Genomic DNA, 14,122 nt, shown 5'->3' on the forward strand with positions numbered 1-14,122 from the left:
CCTACAACCCTCCCTATCTCTGTAACCTCCTCCAGCACCGACAACACTCCCTATCTCTGTAACCTCCTCCAGCCCCTACAACCCTCCCTCTCTGTAACCTCCTCCAGCCCCTACAACCCTCCCTATCTCTGAAACCTCCTACGGCCTTCCACGATCTCTGAGCCCACCAATTCCGGCCTCTTGAGCACCCGCCCTGCCTTCAGCTGCCTGGGTCTTTGAGCTCTGGAAGACCCTCTCCCTTATCCTCTCCCCCCCTCTCGTTTCCTTTTAGATGCTCCTAACAACCACCCTCCAGCCCAGATTTTGGTTGCCTGTCCGAAAATCTCCTTCTGTGTCACAGGGTCAGGTTCTGATGATAATTGTCTTCGTGAGGCCCCTGCGGGGGACATCTTAGCACGTTGGAGGTTCAGATAGGCGCTCATCAAACTCCGACCCCAGTCCCTGAATGCTCCTTCGTGACTCCCCCTCAGGTAGGCCCCAGTTTAGACCCGAATGGACTGAACATTGCCTCTTTTGCGAGGGAAGGATGGGCCCACCTTGAGTGTTGGGGCAGGCCGGATGGGGCAGACTCGCTCCTCCCTGCCGCTAGGCCCCACGTTCTCTCTGGCAGCTTTCAAACCCCACATCTCCAGGCTCCCACACGCCGCAGGCGTGGCATCCTCTGCCTGGCCCAGTCCATCAGGCGACGAGGAGGCCTCGCTTCCCACTCGGCACCGAGCTTCTTTGAGGTGACGGGCGCAATTTTCTCTTTCTCCGCACGGGATTTCTGACCCTCACGGGCCAAATCCGTGCCGCCTGCGAGTGAGGGAGGTAGGCCTGGAGGGGAGGCGCGGCAGGGCTGGGAGCGTGGGAGGGAGGGCAGGAGGGAGGGAGGCAAATGAGTGTGGAGATAGAGGAGGGAAGGAGTCACCAGGGTGAGGGGACCGATAGGGGGGGTGGTACAAAGGGGGGGGGGGAAAGAGCGGAGTGATGGAGGGAGAGTGGAGGGGGGGAGGGAAACAAAAGGATTAAAGAACAGAATGGGGAAGGGATAGAGAGAGAGGGGTAGATGCGGAGAGCGGAGGAAAGGAAAAAGGGATGAACGGAGGGAAGGACGTGAAGGAAGGAGGTATGGGAGGAAGGGAGTGGAGGGAAGGAAGAGGTAGAACATAAGAACTAGGAGCAGGAGTAGGCCATCTGGCCCCTCGAGCCTGCTCCACCATTCAATGAGATCATGGCTGATCTTTTGTGGACTCAGCTCCACTTTCCGGCCCGAACACCATAACCCTTAATCCCTTTATTCTTCAAAAAAACTATCTATCTGTATCTTAAACACATTTAATGAAGGAGCCTCTACTGCTTCACTGGGCAAGGAATTCCATAGATTCACAACCCTTTGGGTGAAGAAGTTCCTCCTTAAAGGTTGTGAATCTATGGAATTCCTGGGAGGGAAGGAATGAGGGAGGGAGAGGAGGGAGGGAAGAGAGGGAGGGAAGAGAGGGAGGGAGGGAAGAGAGGGAGGGAAGAGAGGGAGGGAGGGAGGGAAGAGTGGAAGGGAGGAGGAGGGAGGGAGGGAAGAGGGGGAGGGCGAGGAGGGAGGGAAGAGGGAGGGACGGAGGGAAGAGGGGGAGGGCGAGGAGGGAGGGAAGGGAGGGAGGGAAGAGGGGGAGGGAGGAGGAGGGAGGGAAGAGGGAGGGACGGAGGGAAGAGGGGGAGGGCGAGGAGGGAGGGAAGAGAGAGAGGGAGTAGAGGGAGGGAAGGGAGTGAGGGAAGAGGGGGAGGGCGAGGAGGGAGGGAAGGGAGGGAGGGAAGAGGGGGAGGGAGAGGAGGGAGGGAAGAGAGAGAGGGAGTGGAGGGAGGGAAGGGAGTGAGGGAAGAGGGGGAGGGAGAAGGAGGGAGGGAGGGTGAGGAGGGAGGGAAGAGAGAGAGGGAGTGGAGGGAGGGAAGGGTGTGAGGGAAGAGGGGGAGGGAAGAGGGGGAGGAAGGAGGAGGGAGAGAAGAGGGAGAGAGGGAGGGACGAGGGGGAGGGAGCGGAGGGTGGGAAGAGGGGGAGGGAGGAAGGGAGGGAAGGAGGGGGGGAGCGGAGGGAAGAGAGGGAGGGAGGCAGGGAGGGAAGAGAGCGAGGGAACGGAGGGAGGGAAGAGGAGTGAGGAAGCGGAGGGAGGGACGAGGGGAGGGAGCGGAGGGAGGGAAGAGAGAGAGGGAGAGGAGGGAGGGAGGGAAGAGAGAGAGGGAGCGGAGGGAGGGTGGGAAGGGGAAGGGAGGAGGGAACGGAGGGAGGGATGAGGAGTGAAGAAGCGGAGGGAGGGACGAGGGGGAGGGAGCGGAGGGAGGGAATAGAGAGAGGGAGGGAAGAGGGGGAGGGAGGGAGGGAAGGAATAGGAGGAGGGAGGGAAGAGGAGGGAGGGAAGAGAGAGGGAAGAGGGAGGGAGGGTCTGCACACCATCTGTCTAAAATCTCCTCATGTGGTGAAATGCAGCTGGGTAACCCGACTGTGTCACCCGGAGGGATGTGACTGTGTTTGGGAGGCTATATCAATGTAAGATGATGCTGGATGTTGACTGAAAGAGGGTGAAGTAGCAGACGGAGATTTACGATGGGATTCTGTTCTGCTGCTTCTGGACGGACAGGCTGCTGGTCCCATCATGAATTAACCATCGGGGATTATCACAATCCTCGCTGGTAACTGAAAGCCGAGAGGAAAGATATATTACCGAGCGAGCGAGCGAGAGGGAGGGAGGGAGAGAAGGGGTGGAAGAGGAGAGGCGGCCCCCGCTCTCTGGCCCGTCGACGTTGGGAACTGAGAGGATTTAAGGGTTTGCAAAGATGCCTGAAGAACAGAGGGAGCGAGGGCGTGTGGGAGGGAAGTGGGCCAGCCAGGTCCTGGGAGGACATGTTCCTCTTCGTGAAGACTGAGGGGAAGATGAGCAGCTCCGGGAAGCACTCAGGGTCCACGCGAGGCCAGCCGGCCGGCCAGAGGAGGTCGGTGAAGGGGCAGGCCAGGTCGAAGGTCACCGCCGGGCCTCCGCCTGGGCCGAAGCCTGCGGAGAGGCCGCCGCGGCAGGAGGAGCCGGCGGGGGGTGAGGAGGAGGGGCCGGGAGGGGGGGAGGTGAGGAGGGCGGGGCAGCGGACAGCCGGCTGGCCGAAGGCCCGGCCCCGCGAGGAGGCCGGGGACCAGGCCCACCCCGGCAGAGGCGAGGACGCTGGGCCGGGGAAGGGGGCACCGGGGCCCGCCGGGCAGCGGGGCGGCGGGGAAGCGGGCAGGAAGGGTTCGGGGAAGGAGTCGAGGCCGCAGGTCAGGAGAGCGGGCTCCGTCGCTAAGGCCGCGAAGGCATCCCGTGTGGCGGGAGATTCTGACGTTGCTGGGCCCAGCCCATCAATGGAAGCTGGGAGTGCTGAGCTGCAGGAACTGCACCCCAACCTGGAGTCAGTCTTCGGACAGGTAGGATCTCGGATACATTCAAACGGTCAGGACTGAGGGAGTGCTGCACTGTCAGAGGGTCAGTACTGAGGGAGCACCGCACTGTCAGAGGGTCAGTACTGAGGGAGTGCTGCACTGTCAGAGGGTCAGTACTGAGGGAGTGCTGCACTGTCAGAGGGTCAGTACTGAGGGAGTGCTGCACTGTCAGAGGGTCAGTACTGAGGGAGTGCTGCACCGTCAGAGGGTCAGTACTGAGGGAGTGCTGCACCGTCAGAGGGTCAGTACTGAGGGAGTGCTGCACTGTCAGAGGGTCAGTACTGAGGGAGTGTTGCACTGTCAGAGGGTCAGTACTGAGGGAGTGCTGCACTGTCAGAGGGTCAGTACTGAGGGAGTGCTGCACCGTCAGAGGGTCAGTACTGAGGGAGTGCTGCACCGTCAGAGGGTCAGTACTGAGGGAGTGCTGCACTGTCAGAGGGTCAGTACTGAGGGAGTGTTGCACTGTCAGAGGGTCAGTACTGAGGGAGTGCTGCACTGTCAGAGGGTCAGTACTGAGGGAGTGCTGCACTGTCAGAGGGTCAGTACTGAGGGAGTGCTGCACTGTCAGAGGGTCAGTACTGAGGGAGTGCCGCACTGTCAGAGGGTCAGTACTGAGGGAGTGCCGCACTGTCAGAGGGTCAGTACTGAGGGAGTGCTGCACTGTCAGAGGGTCAGTACTGAGGGAGTGCTGCACTGTCAGAGGGTCAGTACTGAGGGAGTGCTGCACTGTCAGAGCGTCAGTACTGAGGGAGTGCTGCACTGTCAGAGGGTCAGTACTGAGGGAGTGCTGCACTGTCAGAGGGTCAGTACTGAGGGAGTGCCGCGCTGTCAGAGGGTCAGTACTGAGGGAGTGCCGCACTGTCATATGGTCAGTACTGAGGGAGTGCTGCACTGTCAGAGGGTCAGTACTGAGGGAGTGCTGCACTGTCAGAGGGTCAGTACTGAGGGAGTGCTGCACTGTCAGATGGTCAGTACTGAGGGAGTGCCGCTCTGTCAGAGGGTCAGTACTGAGGGAGTGCTGCACTGTCAGAGGATCAGTACTGAGGGAGTGCCGCACTGTCAGAGGGTCAGTACTGAGGGAGTGCTGCACTGTCAGAGGGTCAGTACTGAGGGAGTGCCGCACTGTCATATGGTCAGTACTGAGGGAGTGCTGCACTGTCAGATGGTCAGTACTGAGGGAGTGCTGCACTGTCACAGGGTCAGTACTGAGGGAGTGCTGCACTGTCAGAGGGTCAGTACTGAGGGAGTGCTGCACTGTCAGAGGGTCAGTACTGAGGGTGTGCTGCACTGTCAGAGGGTCAGTACTGAGGGAGTGCTGCACTGTCAGAGGGTCAGTACTGAGGGAGTGTTGCACTGTCAGTGAGTCAGTACTGAGGGAGTGTTGCACTGTCAGAGGGTCAGTACTGAGGGAGTGCCGCACTGTCAGAGGGTCAGTACTGAGGGAGTGCTGCACTGTCAGTGAGTCAGTACTGAGGGAGTGCCGCACTGTCAGAGGGTCAGTGCTGAGGGAGTGCTGCACTGTCAGATGGTCAGTACTGAGGGAGTGCCGCACTGTCAGAGGGTCAGTACTGAGGGAGTGCCGCACTGTCAGAGGGTCAGTACTGAGGGAGTGCTGCAATGTCAGAGGGTCAGTACTGAGGGAGTGCTGCACTGTCAGAGGGTCAGTACTGAGGGAGTGCTGCACTGTCAGAGGGTCAGTACTGAGGGAGTGCCGCACTGTCATAGGGTCAGTACTGAGGGAGTGCCGCACTGTCAGAGGGTCAGTACTGAGGGAGAGCTGCACTGTCAGAGGGTCAGTACTGAGGGAGTGCCGCACTGTCAGAGGGTCAGTACTGAGGGAGTGCTGCACTGTAAGAGGGTCAGTACTGAGGGAGTGCTGCACTGTCAGAGGGTCAGTAATGAGGGAGTGCTGCACTGTCAGAGGGTCAGTACTGAGGGAGTGCTGCACTGTCAGATGGACAGTACTGAGGGAGTGCTGCACTGTCAGAGGGTCAGTACTGAGGGAGTGCTGCACTGTCAGAAGGTCAGTACTGAGAGAGTGCTCCACTGTCAGTAGGGTCAGTACTGAGGGAGTGCTGCACTGTCAGAGGGTCAGTACTGCGGGAGTGCTGCACTGTCAGAGGGTCAGTACTGAGGGAGTGCCGCACTGCCATAGGGTCAGTACTGAGGGAGAGCTGCACTGTCAGAGGGTCAGTACTGAGGGAGTGCCGCACTGTCAGTGGGTCAGTACTGAGGGAGTGCCGCACTGTCAGAGGGTCAGTACTGAGGGAGAGCTGCACTGCCAGAGGGTCAGTACTGAGGGAGTGCCGCACTGTCAGTGGGTCAGTACTGAGGGAATGCTGCACTATCAGAGGGTCAGTACTGAGAGAGCGCCGCACTGTCAGAGGGTCAGTACTGAGAGAGTGCTGCACTGTCAGAGGGTCAGCATTGAGGGAGTGCCGCACTGTAAGAGGGTCAGTACTGAGGGAGTGCCGCACTGTCAGTGGGTCAGTACTGAGGGAGTGCTGCACTATCAGAGGGTCAGTACTGAGAGAGCGCCGCACTGTCAGAGGGTCAGTACTGAGAGAGTGCCGCACTGTCAGAGGGTCAGCATTGAGGGAGTGCTGCACTGTCAGAAGGTCAGTACTGAGGGAGTGCCGCACTGTAAGAGGGTCAGTACTGAGGGAGCGCTGCACTGTTAGAGGGTCAGTACTGAGGGAGTGCTGCACTGTCAGAGGGTCAGTACAGAGGGAGTGCTGCACTGTCAGAGGGTCAGTACTGAGGGAGTGCTGCACTGTCAGAGGGTCAGTTCTGAGGGAGTGCCGCGCTGTCAGAGGGTCAGTACTGAGGGAGTGCCGCACTATCAGAGGGTAAGTACTGAGGGAGTGCTGCACTGTCAGAGGGTCAGTACTGAGGGAGTGCTGCACTGTCAGAGGGTCAGTACTGAGGGAGCGCTGCACTGTCAGAGGATCAGTACTGAGGGAGTGCTGCACTGTCAGAGGGTCAGTACTAAGGGAGTGCCGCACTGTCAGAGGGTCAGTACTGAGGGAGTGCTGCACTGTCAGAGGGTCAGTACTGAGGGAGTGCCGCACTGTCAGAGGGTCAGTACTGAGGGAGCGCCGCACTGTCAGAGGGTCAGTACTGAGAGAGTGCCGCACTGTCAGAGGGTCAGCATTGAGGGAGTGCCGCACTGTAAGAGGGTCAGTACTGAGGGAGCGCTGCACTGTCAGAGGGTCAGTACTGAGGGAGTGCTGCACTGTCAGAGGGTCAGTGCAGAGGGAGTGCCGCACTGTCAGAGGGTCAGTACTGAGGGAGTGCTGCACTGTCAGAGGGTCAGTTCTGAGGGAGTGCCGCACTGTCAGAGGGTCAGTACTGAGTGAGTGCCGCACTGTCAGAGGGTCAGTACTGAGGGAGTGCTGCACTGTCAGAGGGTCAGTACTGAGGGAGTGCTACACTGTCAGAGGGTCAGCACTGAGGGAGTGCTGCACTGTCAGAGGGTCAGTACTGAGAGATATGCTAACAGGCTGGAGAAGGGGCTGAATGGGGCCTCCTCCTCTTCCCGTGTAACGAGCTGGAGAAGGGGCTGAATGGGGCCTCCTCCTGTTCCTGTTCAACAGGCTGGAGAAGGGGCTGAATGGGGCCTCCTCTGGTTCCTGTGTAACAGGGTGGAGAAGGGGCTGAATGGGGCCTCCTCCTGTTCCTGTGTAACAGGCTGGAAAAGGGGCTGAATGGGGCCTCCTCCTATTCCTGTGCAACAGGCTGGAGAAAGGGCTGAATGGTGCCTCCTCCTGTTCCTGTGTAACGGGCTGGAGAAGGGGCTGAATGGGGCCTCCTCCTGTTCCTGTGTAACAGGCTGGAGAAGGGGCTGAATGGGGCCTCCTCCTGTTCCTGTGTAACAGGCTGGAGAAGGGGCTGAATAGGGCCTCCTCCTGTTCCTGTGTAACAGGCTGGAGAAGGGGCTGAATGGGGCCTCCTCCTGTTCCTGTGCAACAGGCAGGAGAGGAGGCTGAATGGGGCCTCCTCCTGTTCCTGTGTAACAGGTTGGAGAAGGGGCTGAATGGGGCCTCCTCATTTTCCTGTGTAACAGGCTGGAGAAGGGGCTGAATGGGGCCTCCTCCTGTTCCTGTGTAACAGGCTGGAGAAGGGGCTGAATGGGGCCTCCTCCTGTTCCTGTGTAACGGGCTGGAGAAGGGGCTGAATGGGGCCTCCTCCTGTTCCTGTGTAACGGGCTGGAGAAGGGGCTGAATGGGGCCTCCTCCTGTTCCTGTGTAACAGGCTGGAGAAGGGGCTGAATGGGGCCTCCTCCTGTTCCTCTGTAACAGGCTGGAGAAGGGGCTGAATGGGGCCTCCTCCTGTTCCTGTCTAACGGGCTGGAGAAGGGGCTGAATGGGGCCTCCTCCTGTTCCTGTGTGACGGGCTGGAGAAGGGGCTGAATGGGGCTTCCTCCTGTTCCCGTGTAACGGGCTGGAGAAGGGGCTGAATGGGGCCTCCTCCTGTTCCTGTGTAACTGGCTGGAGAAGGGGCTGAATGGGGCCTCCTCATGTTCCTGTGTAACAGGCTGGAGAAGGGGCTGAATGGGGCCTCCTCCTGTTCCTGTGTAACAGGCTGGAGCAGGGGCTGAATGTGGCCTCCTCATGTTCCTGTGTCACAGGCTGGAGAAGGGGCTGAATGGGGTCTCCTCCTGTTCCTGTGTAACTGGCTGGAGAAGGGGCTGAATGGGGCCTCATCCTGTTCCTTTGTAACGGGCTGGAGAAGGGGCTGAATGGGGCCTCCTCATGTTCCTGTGTAACAGGCTGGAGAAGGGGCTGAATGGGGCCTCCTCATGTTCCTGTGTAACAGGCTGGAGAAGGGGCTGAATGGGGCCTCCTCCTGTTCCTGTGTAACAGGCTGGAGAAGGGGCTGAATGGGGCCTCCTCCTGTTCCTGTGTAACGGGCTGGAGAAGGGGCTGAATGGGGCCTCCTCCTGTTCCTGTGTAACGGGCTGGAGAAGGGGCTGAATGGAGCCTCCTCCTGTTCCTGTGTAACGGGCTGGAGAAGGGGCTGAATGGGGCCTCCTCCTGTTCCTGTGTAACAGGCTGGAGAAGGGGCTGAATGGGGCCTCCTCCTGTTCCTGTGTAACGGGTACGAGTCTTGAACGACTTAACAAAATAGGATGACAGAGAGATTTTAAAGAGATTACAGTGAAGCAAGGCACGGGATTAACCAGGACTTTAACCATTAAGCAGGCAAAGGTGCTGATGTCGGATTAGAAAGCGGGAGTGCCGCATTTGAATATTCCCATTCTGGGACAAGAATGAGAGGGGGAGGGGGAGGGGATGAATGTCCCACACTCCGTGTCTGCTCCATCTCATACAACGTTGCTTCATGTCTAACAGGTCAGATACAGAGCTCTCCCAGGACAGGTACAGCACAGGTTAGATACAGTGTAGAGCTCCCTCTCCATTACCCTGACAGTGTCCCCCCCACTTTATACCCAGTGTCAGCATCGAGCTCCCAGGACAGGTACAGCACGGGTTAGATACAGTGTAGAGCTCCGTCTACATTACCCTGACAGTGTGTCACCCACTTTATACCCAGTGTCAGCATCGAGCTCTCGCAGGACAGGTACAGCACGGGTTAGATACAGTGTAGAGCTCCCTCTACATTACCCTGACAGTGTGTCCCCCACTTTATACCCAGTGTCAGCATCGAGCGCTCCCAGGACAGGCACAGCACGGGTTAGATACAGTGTAGAGCTCCCTCTACATTACCCTGACAGTGTGTCCCCCACTTTATACCCAGTGTCAGCATCGAGCTCTCCCAGGACAGGTACAGCACGGGTTAGATACAGTGTCGAGCTCCCTCTACATTACCCTGACAGTGTCCCCCCCACTTTATACCCAGTGTCAGCATCGAGCTCTCCCAGGACAGGTACAGCACAGGTTAGATACAGTGTAGAGCTCCCTCTACATTACCCTGACAGTGTGTCCCCCACTTTATACCCAGTGTCAGCATCGAGCTCTCCCAGGACAGGTACAGCACGGGTTAGATACAGTGTAGAGCTCCCTCTACATTACCCTGACAGTGTCCCCCCTACTTTATACCCAGTGTCAGCATCGAGCTCTCCCAGGACAGGTACAGCACGGGTTAGATACAGTGTAGAGCTCCCTCTATGTTACCCTGACAGTGTGTCCCCCACTTTATACTCAGTGTCAGCATCGAGCGCTCCCAGGACAGGTACAGCACGGGTTTGATACAGTGTAGAGCTCCCTCTACATTACCCTGACAGTGTCCCCCCCACTTTATACCCAGTGTCAGCATCGAGCTCTCCCAGGACAGGTACAGCACGGGTTAGATACAGTGTAGAGCTCCCTCTACATTACGCTGACAGTGTCCCCCCCACTTTATACGCAGTGTCAGCATCGAGCTCTCCCAGGACAGGTACAGCACGGGTTAGGTACAGTGTAGAGCTTCCTCTACATTACCCTGACTGTGTGTCCCCCACTTTATACCCAGTGTCAGCATCGAGCGCATCGAGCGCTCCCAGGACAGGTACAGCACGGGTTAGATACAGTGTAGAGCTCCCTCTACATTACTCTGACAGTGTGTCCCCCACTTTATACCCAGTGTCAGCATCGAGCTCTCCCAGGACAGCTACAGCACGGGTTAGATACAGTGTAGAGCTCCCTCTACATTACCCTGACAGTGTGTCCCCACTTTATACCCAGTGTCAGCATCGAGCTCTCCCAGGACAGGTACAGCACGGGTTAGATACAGTGTAGAGCTCCCTCTACATTACCCTGACAGTGTGTCCCCCACTTTATACCCAGTGTCAGCATCGAGCTCTCCCAGGACAGGTACAGCACGGGTTAGATACAGTGTAAAGCTCCCTCTACATTACCCTGACAGTGTGTCCCCCACTTTATACCCAGTGTCAGCATCGAGCTCTCCCAGGACAGGTACAGCACGGGTTAGATACAGTGTAGAGGTCCCTCTACATTACCCTGACAGTGTGTCCCCCACTTTATACCCAGTGTCAGCATCGAGCTCTCCCAGGACAGGTGCAGCACGGGTTAGATACAGTGTAGAGCTCCCTCTACATTACCCTGACAGTGTGTCCCCCACTTTATACCCAGTGTCAGCATCGAGCCCTCCCAGGACAGGTACAGCACGGGTTAGGTACAGTGTAGAGCTCCCTCTACATTACCCTGACAGTGTGTCCCCCACTTTATACCCAGTGTCAGCATCGAGCTCTCCCAGGACAGGTACAGCACGGGTTAGATACAGTGTAAAGCTCCCTCTACATTACCCTGACAGTGTGTCCCCCACTTTATACCCAGTGTCAGCATCGAGCTCTCCCAGGACAGGTACAGCACGGGTTAGATACAGTGTAGAGCTCCCTCTACATTACCCTGACAGTGTGTCCCCCACTTTATACCCAGTGTCAGCATCGAGCTCTCCCAAGACAGGTAAAGCACGGGTTAGATACAGTGTTGAGCTCCCTATACATTACACTGACAGTGTCCCCCCCACTTTATACCTAGTGTCAGCATCGAGCTCTCCCAGGACAGGTACAGCACGGATTAGATACAGTGTAGAGCTCCCTCTACATTACCCTGACAGTGTGTCCCCCGCTTTATACCCAGTGTCAGCATCGAGCGCTCCCAGGACAGGTACAGCACGGGTTAGATACAGGGTAGAGCTCCCTCTACATTACCCTGACAGTGTCCCCCCACTTTATACCCAGTGTCAGCATCGAGCTCTCCCTGGACAGGTACAGCACGGGTTAGATACAGTGTAGAGCTCCCTCTACATTACCCTGACAGTGTCCCCCCCACTTTATACCCAGTGTCAGCATCGAGCGCTCCCAGGACAGGTACAGCACGGGTTAGATACAGGGTAGAGCTCCCTCTACATTACCCTGACAGTGTCCCCCCACTTTATACCCAGTGTCAGCATCGAGCTCTCCCAGGACAGGTACAGCACGGGTTTGATACAGTGTAGAGCTCCCTCTACATTACCCTGACAGTGTCCCCCCCACTTTATACCCAGTGTCAGCATCGAGCTCTCCCAGGACAGGTACAGCACGGGTTAGATACAGTGTAGAGCTCCCTCTACATTACGCTGACAGTGTCCCCCCCACTTTATACGCAGTGTCAGCATCGAGCTCTCCCAGGACAGGTACAGCACGGGTTAGGTACAGTGTAGAGCTTCCTCTACATTACCCTGACTGTGTGTCCCCCACTTTATACCCAGTGTCAGCATCGAGCGCATCGAGCGCTCCCAGGACAGGTACAGCACGGGTTAGATACAGTGTAGAGCTCCCTCTACATTACTCTGACAGTGTGTCCCCCACTTTATACCCAGTGTCAGCATCGAGCTCTCCCAGGACAGGTACAGCACGGGTTAGATACAGTGTAGAGCTCCCTCTACATTACCCTGACAGTGTGTCCCCACTTTATACCCAGTGTCAGCATCGAGCTCTCCCAGGACAGGTACAGCACGGGTTAGATACAGTGTAGAGCTCCCTCTACATTACCCTGACAGTGTGTCCCCCACTTTATACCCAGTGTCAGCATCGAGCTCTCCCAGGACAGGTACAGCACGGGTTAGATACAGTGTAAAGCTCCCTCTACATTACCCTGACAGTGTGTCCCCCACTTTATACCCAGTGTCAGCATCGAGCTCTCCCAGGACAGGTACAGCACGGGTTAGATACAGTGTAGAGGTCCCTCTACATTACCCTGACAGTGTGTCCCCCACTTTATACCCAGTGTCAGCATCGAGCTCTCCCAGGACAGGTACAGCACGGGTTAGATACAGTGTAGAGCTCCCTCTACATTACCCTGACAGTGTGTCCCCCACTTTATACCCAGTGTCAGCATCGAGCCCTCCCAGGACAGGTACAGCACGGGTTAGGTACAGTGTAGAGCTCCCTCTACATTACCCTGACAGTGTGTCCCCCACTTTATACCCAGTGTCAGCATCGAGCTCTCCCAGGACAGGTACAGCACGGGTTAGATACAGTGTAAAGCTCCCTCTACATTACCCTGACAGTGTGTCCCCCACTTTATACCCAGTGTCAGCATCGAGCTCTCCCAGGACAGGTACAGCACGGGTTAGATACAGTGTAGAGCTCCCTCTACATTACCCTGACAGTGTGTCCCCCACTTTATACCCAGTGTCAGCATCGAGCTCTCCCAAGACAGGTAAAGCACGGGTTAGATACAGTGTTGAGCTCCCTATACATTACACTGACAGTGTCCCCCCCACTTTATACCTAGTGTCAGCATCGAGCTCTCCCAGGACAGGTACAGCACGGATTAGATACAGTGTAGAGCTCCCTCTACATTACCCTGACAGTGTGTCCCCCGCTTTATACCCAGTGTCAGCATCGAGCGCTCCCAGGACAGGTACAGCACGGGTTAGATACAGGGTAGAGCTCCCTCTACATTACCCTGACAGTGTCCCCCCACTTTATACCCAGTGTCAGCATCGAGCTCTCCCTGGACAGGTACAGCACGGGTTAGATACAGTGTAGAGCTCCCTCTACATTACCCTGACCGTGTGTCCCCCACTTTATACCCAGTGTCAGCATCGAGCGCTCCCAGGACAGGTACAGCACGGGTTAGATACAGGGTAGAGCTCCCTCTACATTACCCTGACAGTGTCCCCCCACTTTATACCCAGTGTCAGCATCGAGCTCTCCCAGGACAGGTACAGCACAGGTTTGATACAGTGTAGAGCTCCCTCTACATTACCCTGACAGTGTGTCCCCCACTTTATACCCAGTGTCAGCATCGAGCTCTCCCAGGACAGGTACAGCACAGGTTTGATACAGTGTAGAGCTCCCTCTACATTACCCTGACAGTGTGTCCTCCACTTTATACCCAGTGTCAGCATCGAGCTTTCTCAGGACAGGTACAGCACGGGTTAGATACAGTGTAGAGCTCGCTCTACATTACCCTGACAGTGTCCCCCCCACTTTATACCCAGTGTCAGCATCGAGCGCATCGAGCGCTCCCTGGACAGGTACAGCACGGGTTAGATACAGGGTAGAGCTCCCTCTACATTACCCTGACAGTGTCCCCTCCACTTTATACCCAGTGTCAGCATCGAGCTCTCCCAGGACAGGTACAGCACGGGTTAGATACAGTGTAGAGCTCCCTCTACATTACCCTGACAGTGTGTCCCCCACTTTATACCCAGTGTCAGCATCGAGCGCATCGAGCGCTCCCAGGACAGGTACAGCACGGGTTAGATACAGGGTAGAGCTCCCTCTACATTACCCTGACAGTGTGTCCCCCACTTTATACCCAGTGTCAGCATCGAGCTCTCCCAGGACAGGTACAGCACAGGTTTGAAACAGTGTAGAGCTCCCTCTACATTACCCTGACAGTGTCCCCCCCACTTTATACCCAGTGTCAGCATCGAGCTCTCCCAGGACAGGTACAGCACGGGTTAGATCCAGTGTAGAGCTCCCTCTACATTATCCTGACAGTGTGTCCCCCACTTTATACCCAGTGTCAGCATCGAGCTCTCCCAGGACAGGTACAGTACGGGTTAGATACAGTGTAGAGCTCCCTCTACATTACCCTGACAGTGTGTCCCCCACTTTATACCCAGTGTCAGCATCGAGCTCTCCCAAGACAGGTACAGCACGGGTTAGATACAGTGTCGAGCTCCCTCTACATTACCCTGACAGTGTGTCCCCCACTTTATACCCAG

At 57.0% G+C, this 14,122-nt stretch overlaps 1 protein-coding gene across 1 annotated transcript in view; it reads left to right on the plus strand.

The window, feature by feature from the left end:
* Window positions 1-3,271: 3,271 nt before the first annotated feature.
* LOC140410137 (calcium-binding protein 1-like) overlaps window positions 3,272-14,122 on the plus strand; it is a 177,232-nt gene continuing 166,381 nt past the window's right edge. Inside the window, exon 1 of the mRNA XM_072498089.1 lies at window positions 3,272-3,421. Within this exon, the coding sequence (XP_072354190.1) occupies window positions 3,359-3,421 (63 nt within the window). The 5' untranslated portion in view covers window positions 3,272-3,358. The remainder of the gene's footprint in view (window positions 3,422-14,122) is intronic.

The sequence above is a fragment of the Scyliorhinus torazame genome, chromosome 4, assembly GCF_047496885.1.
Source record: "Scyliorhinus torazame isolate Kashiwa2021f chromosome 4, sScyTor2.1, whole genome shotgun sequence".
NCBI lineage: Eukaryota > Metazoa > Chordata > Chondrichthyes > Carcharhiniformes > Scyliorhinidae > Scyliorhinus > Scyliorhinus torazame.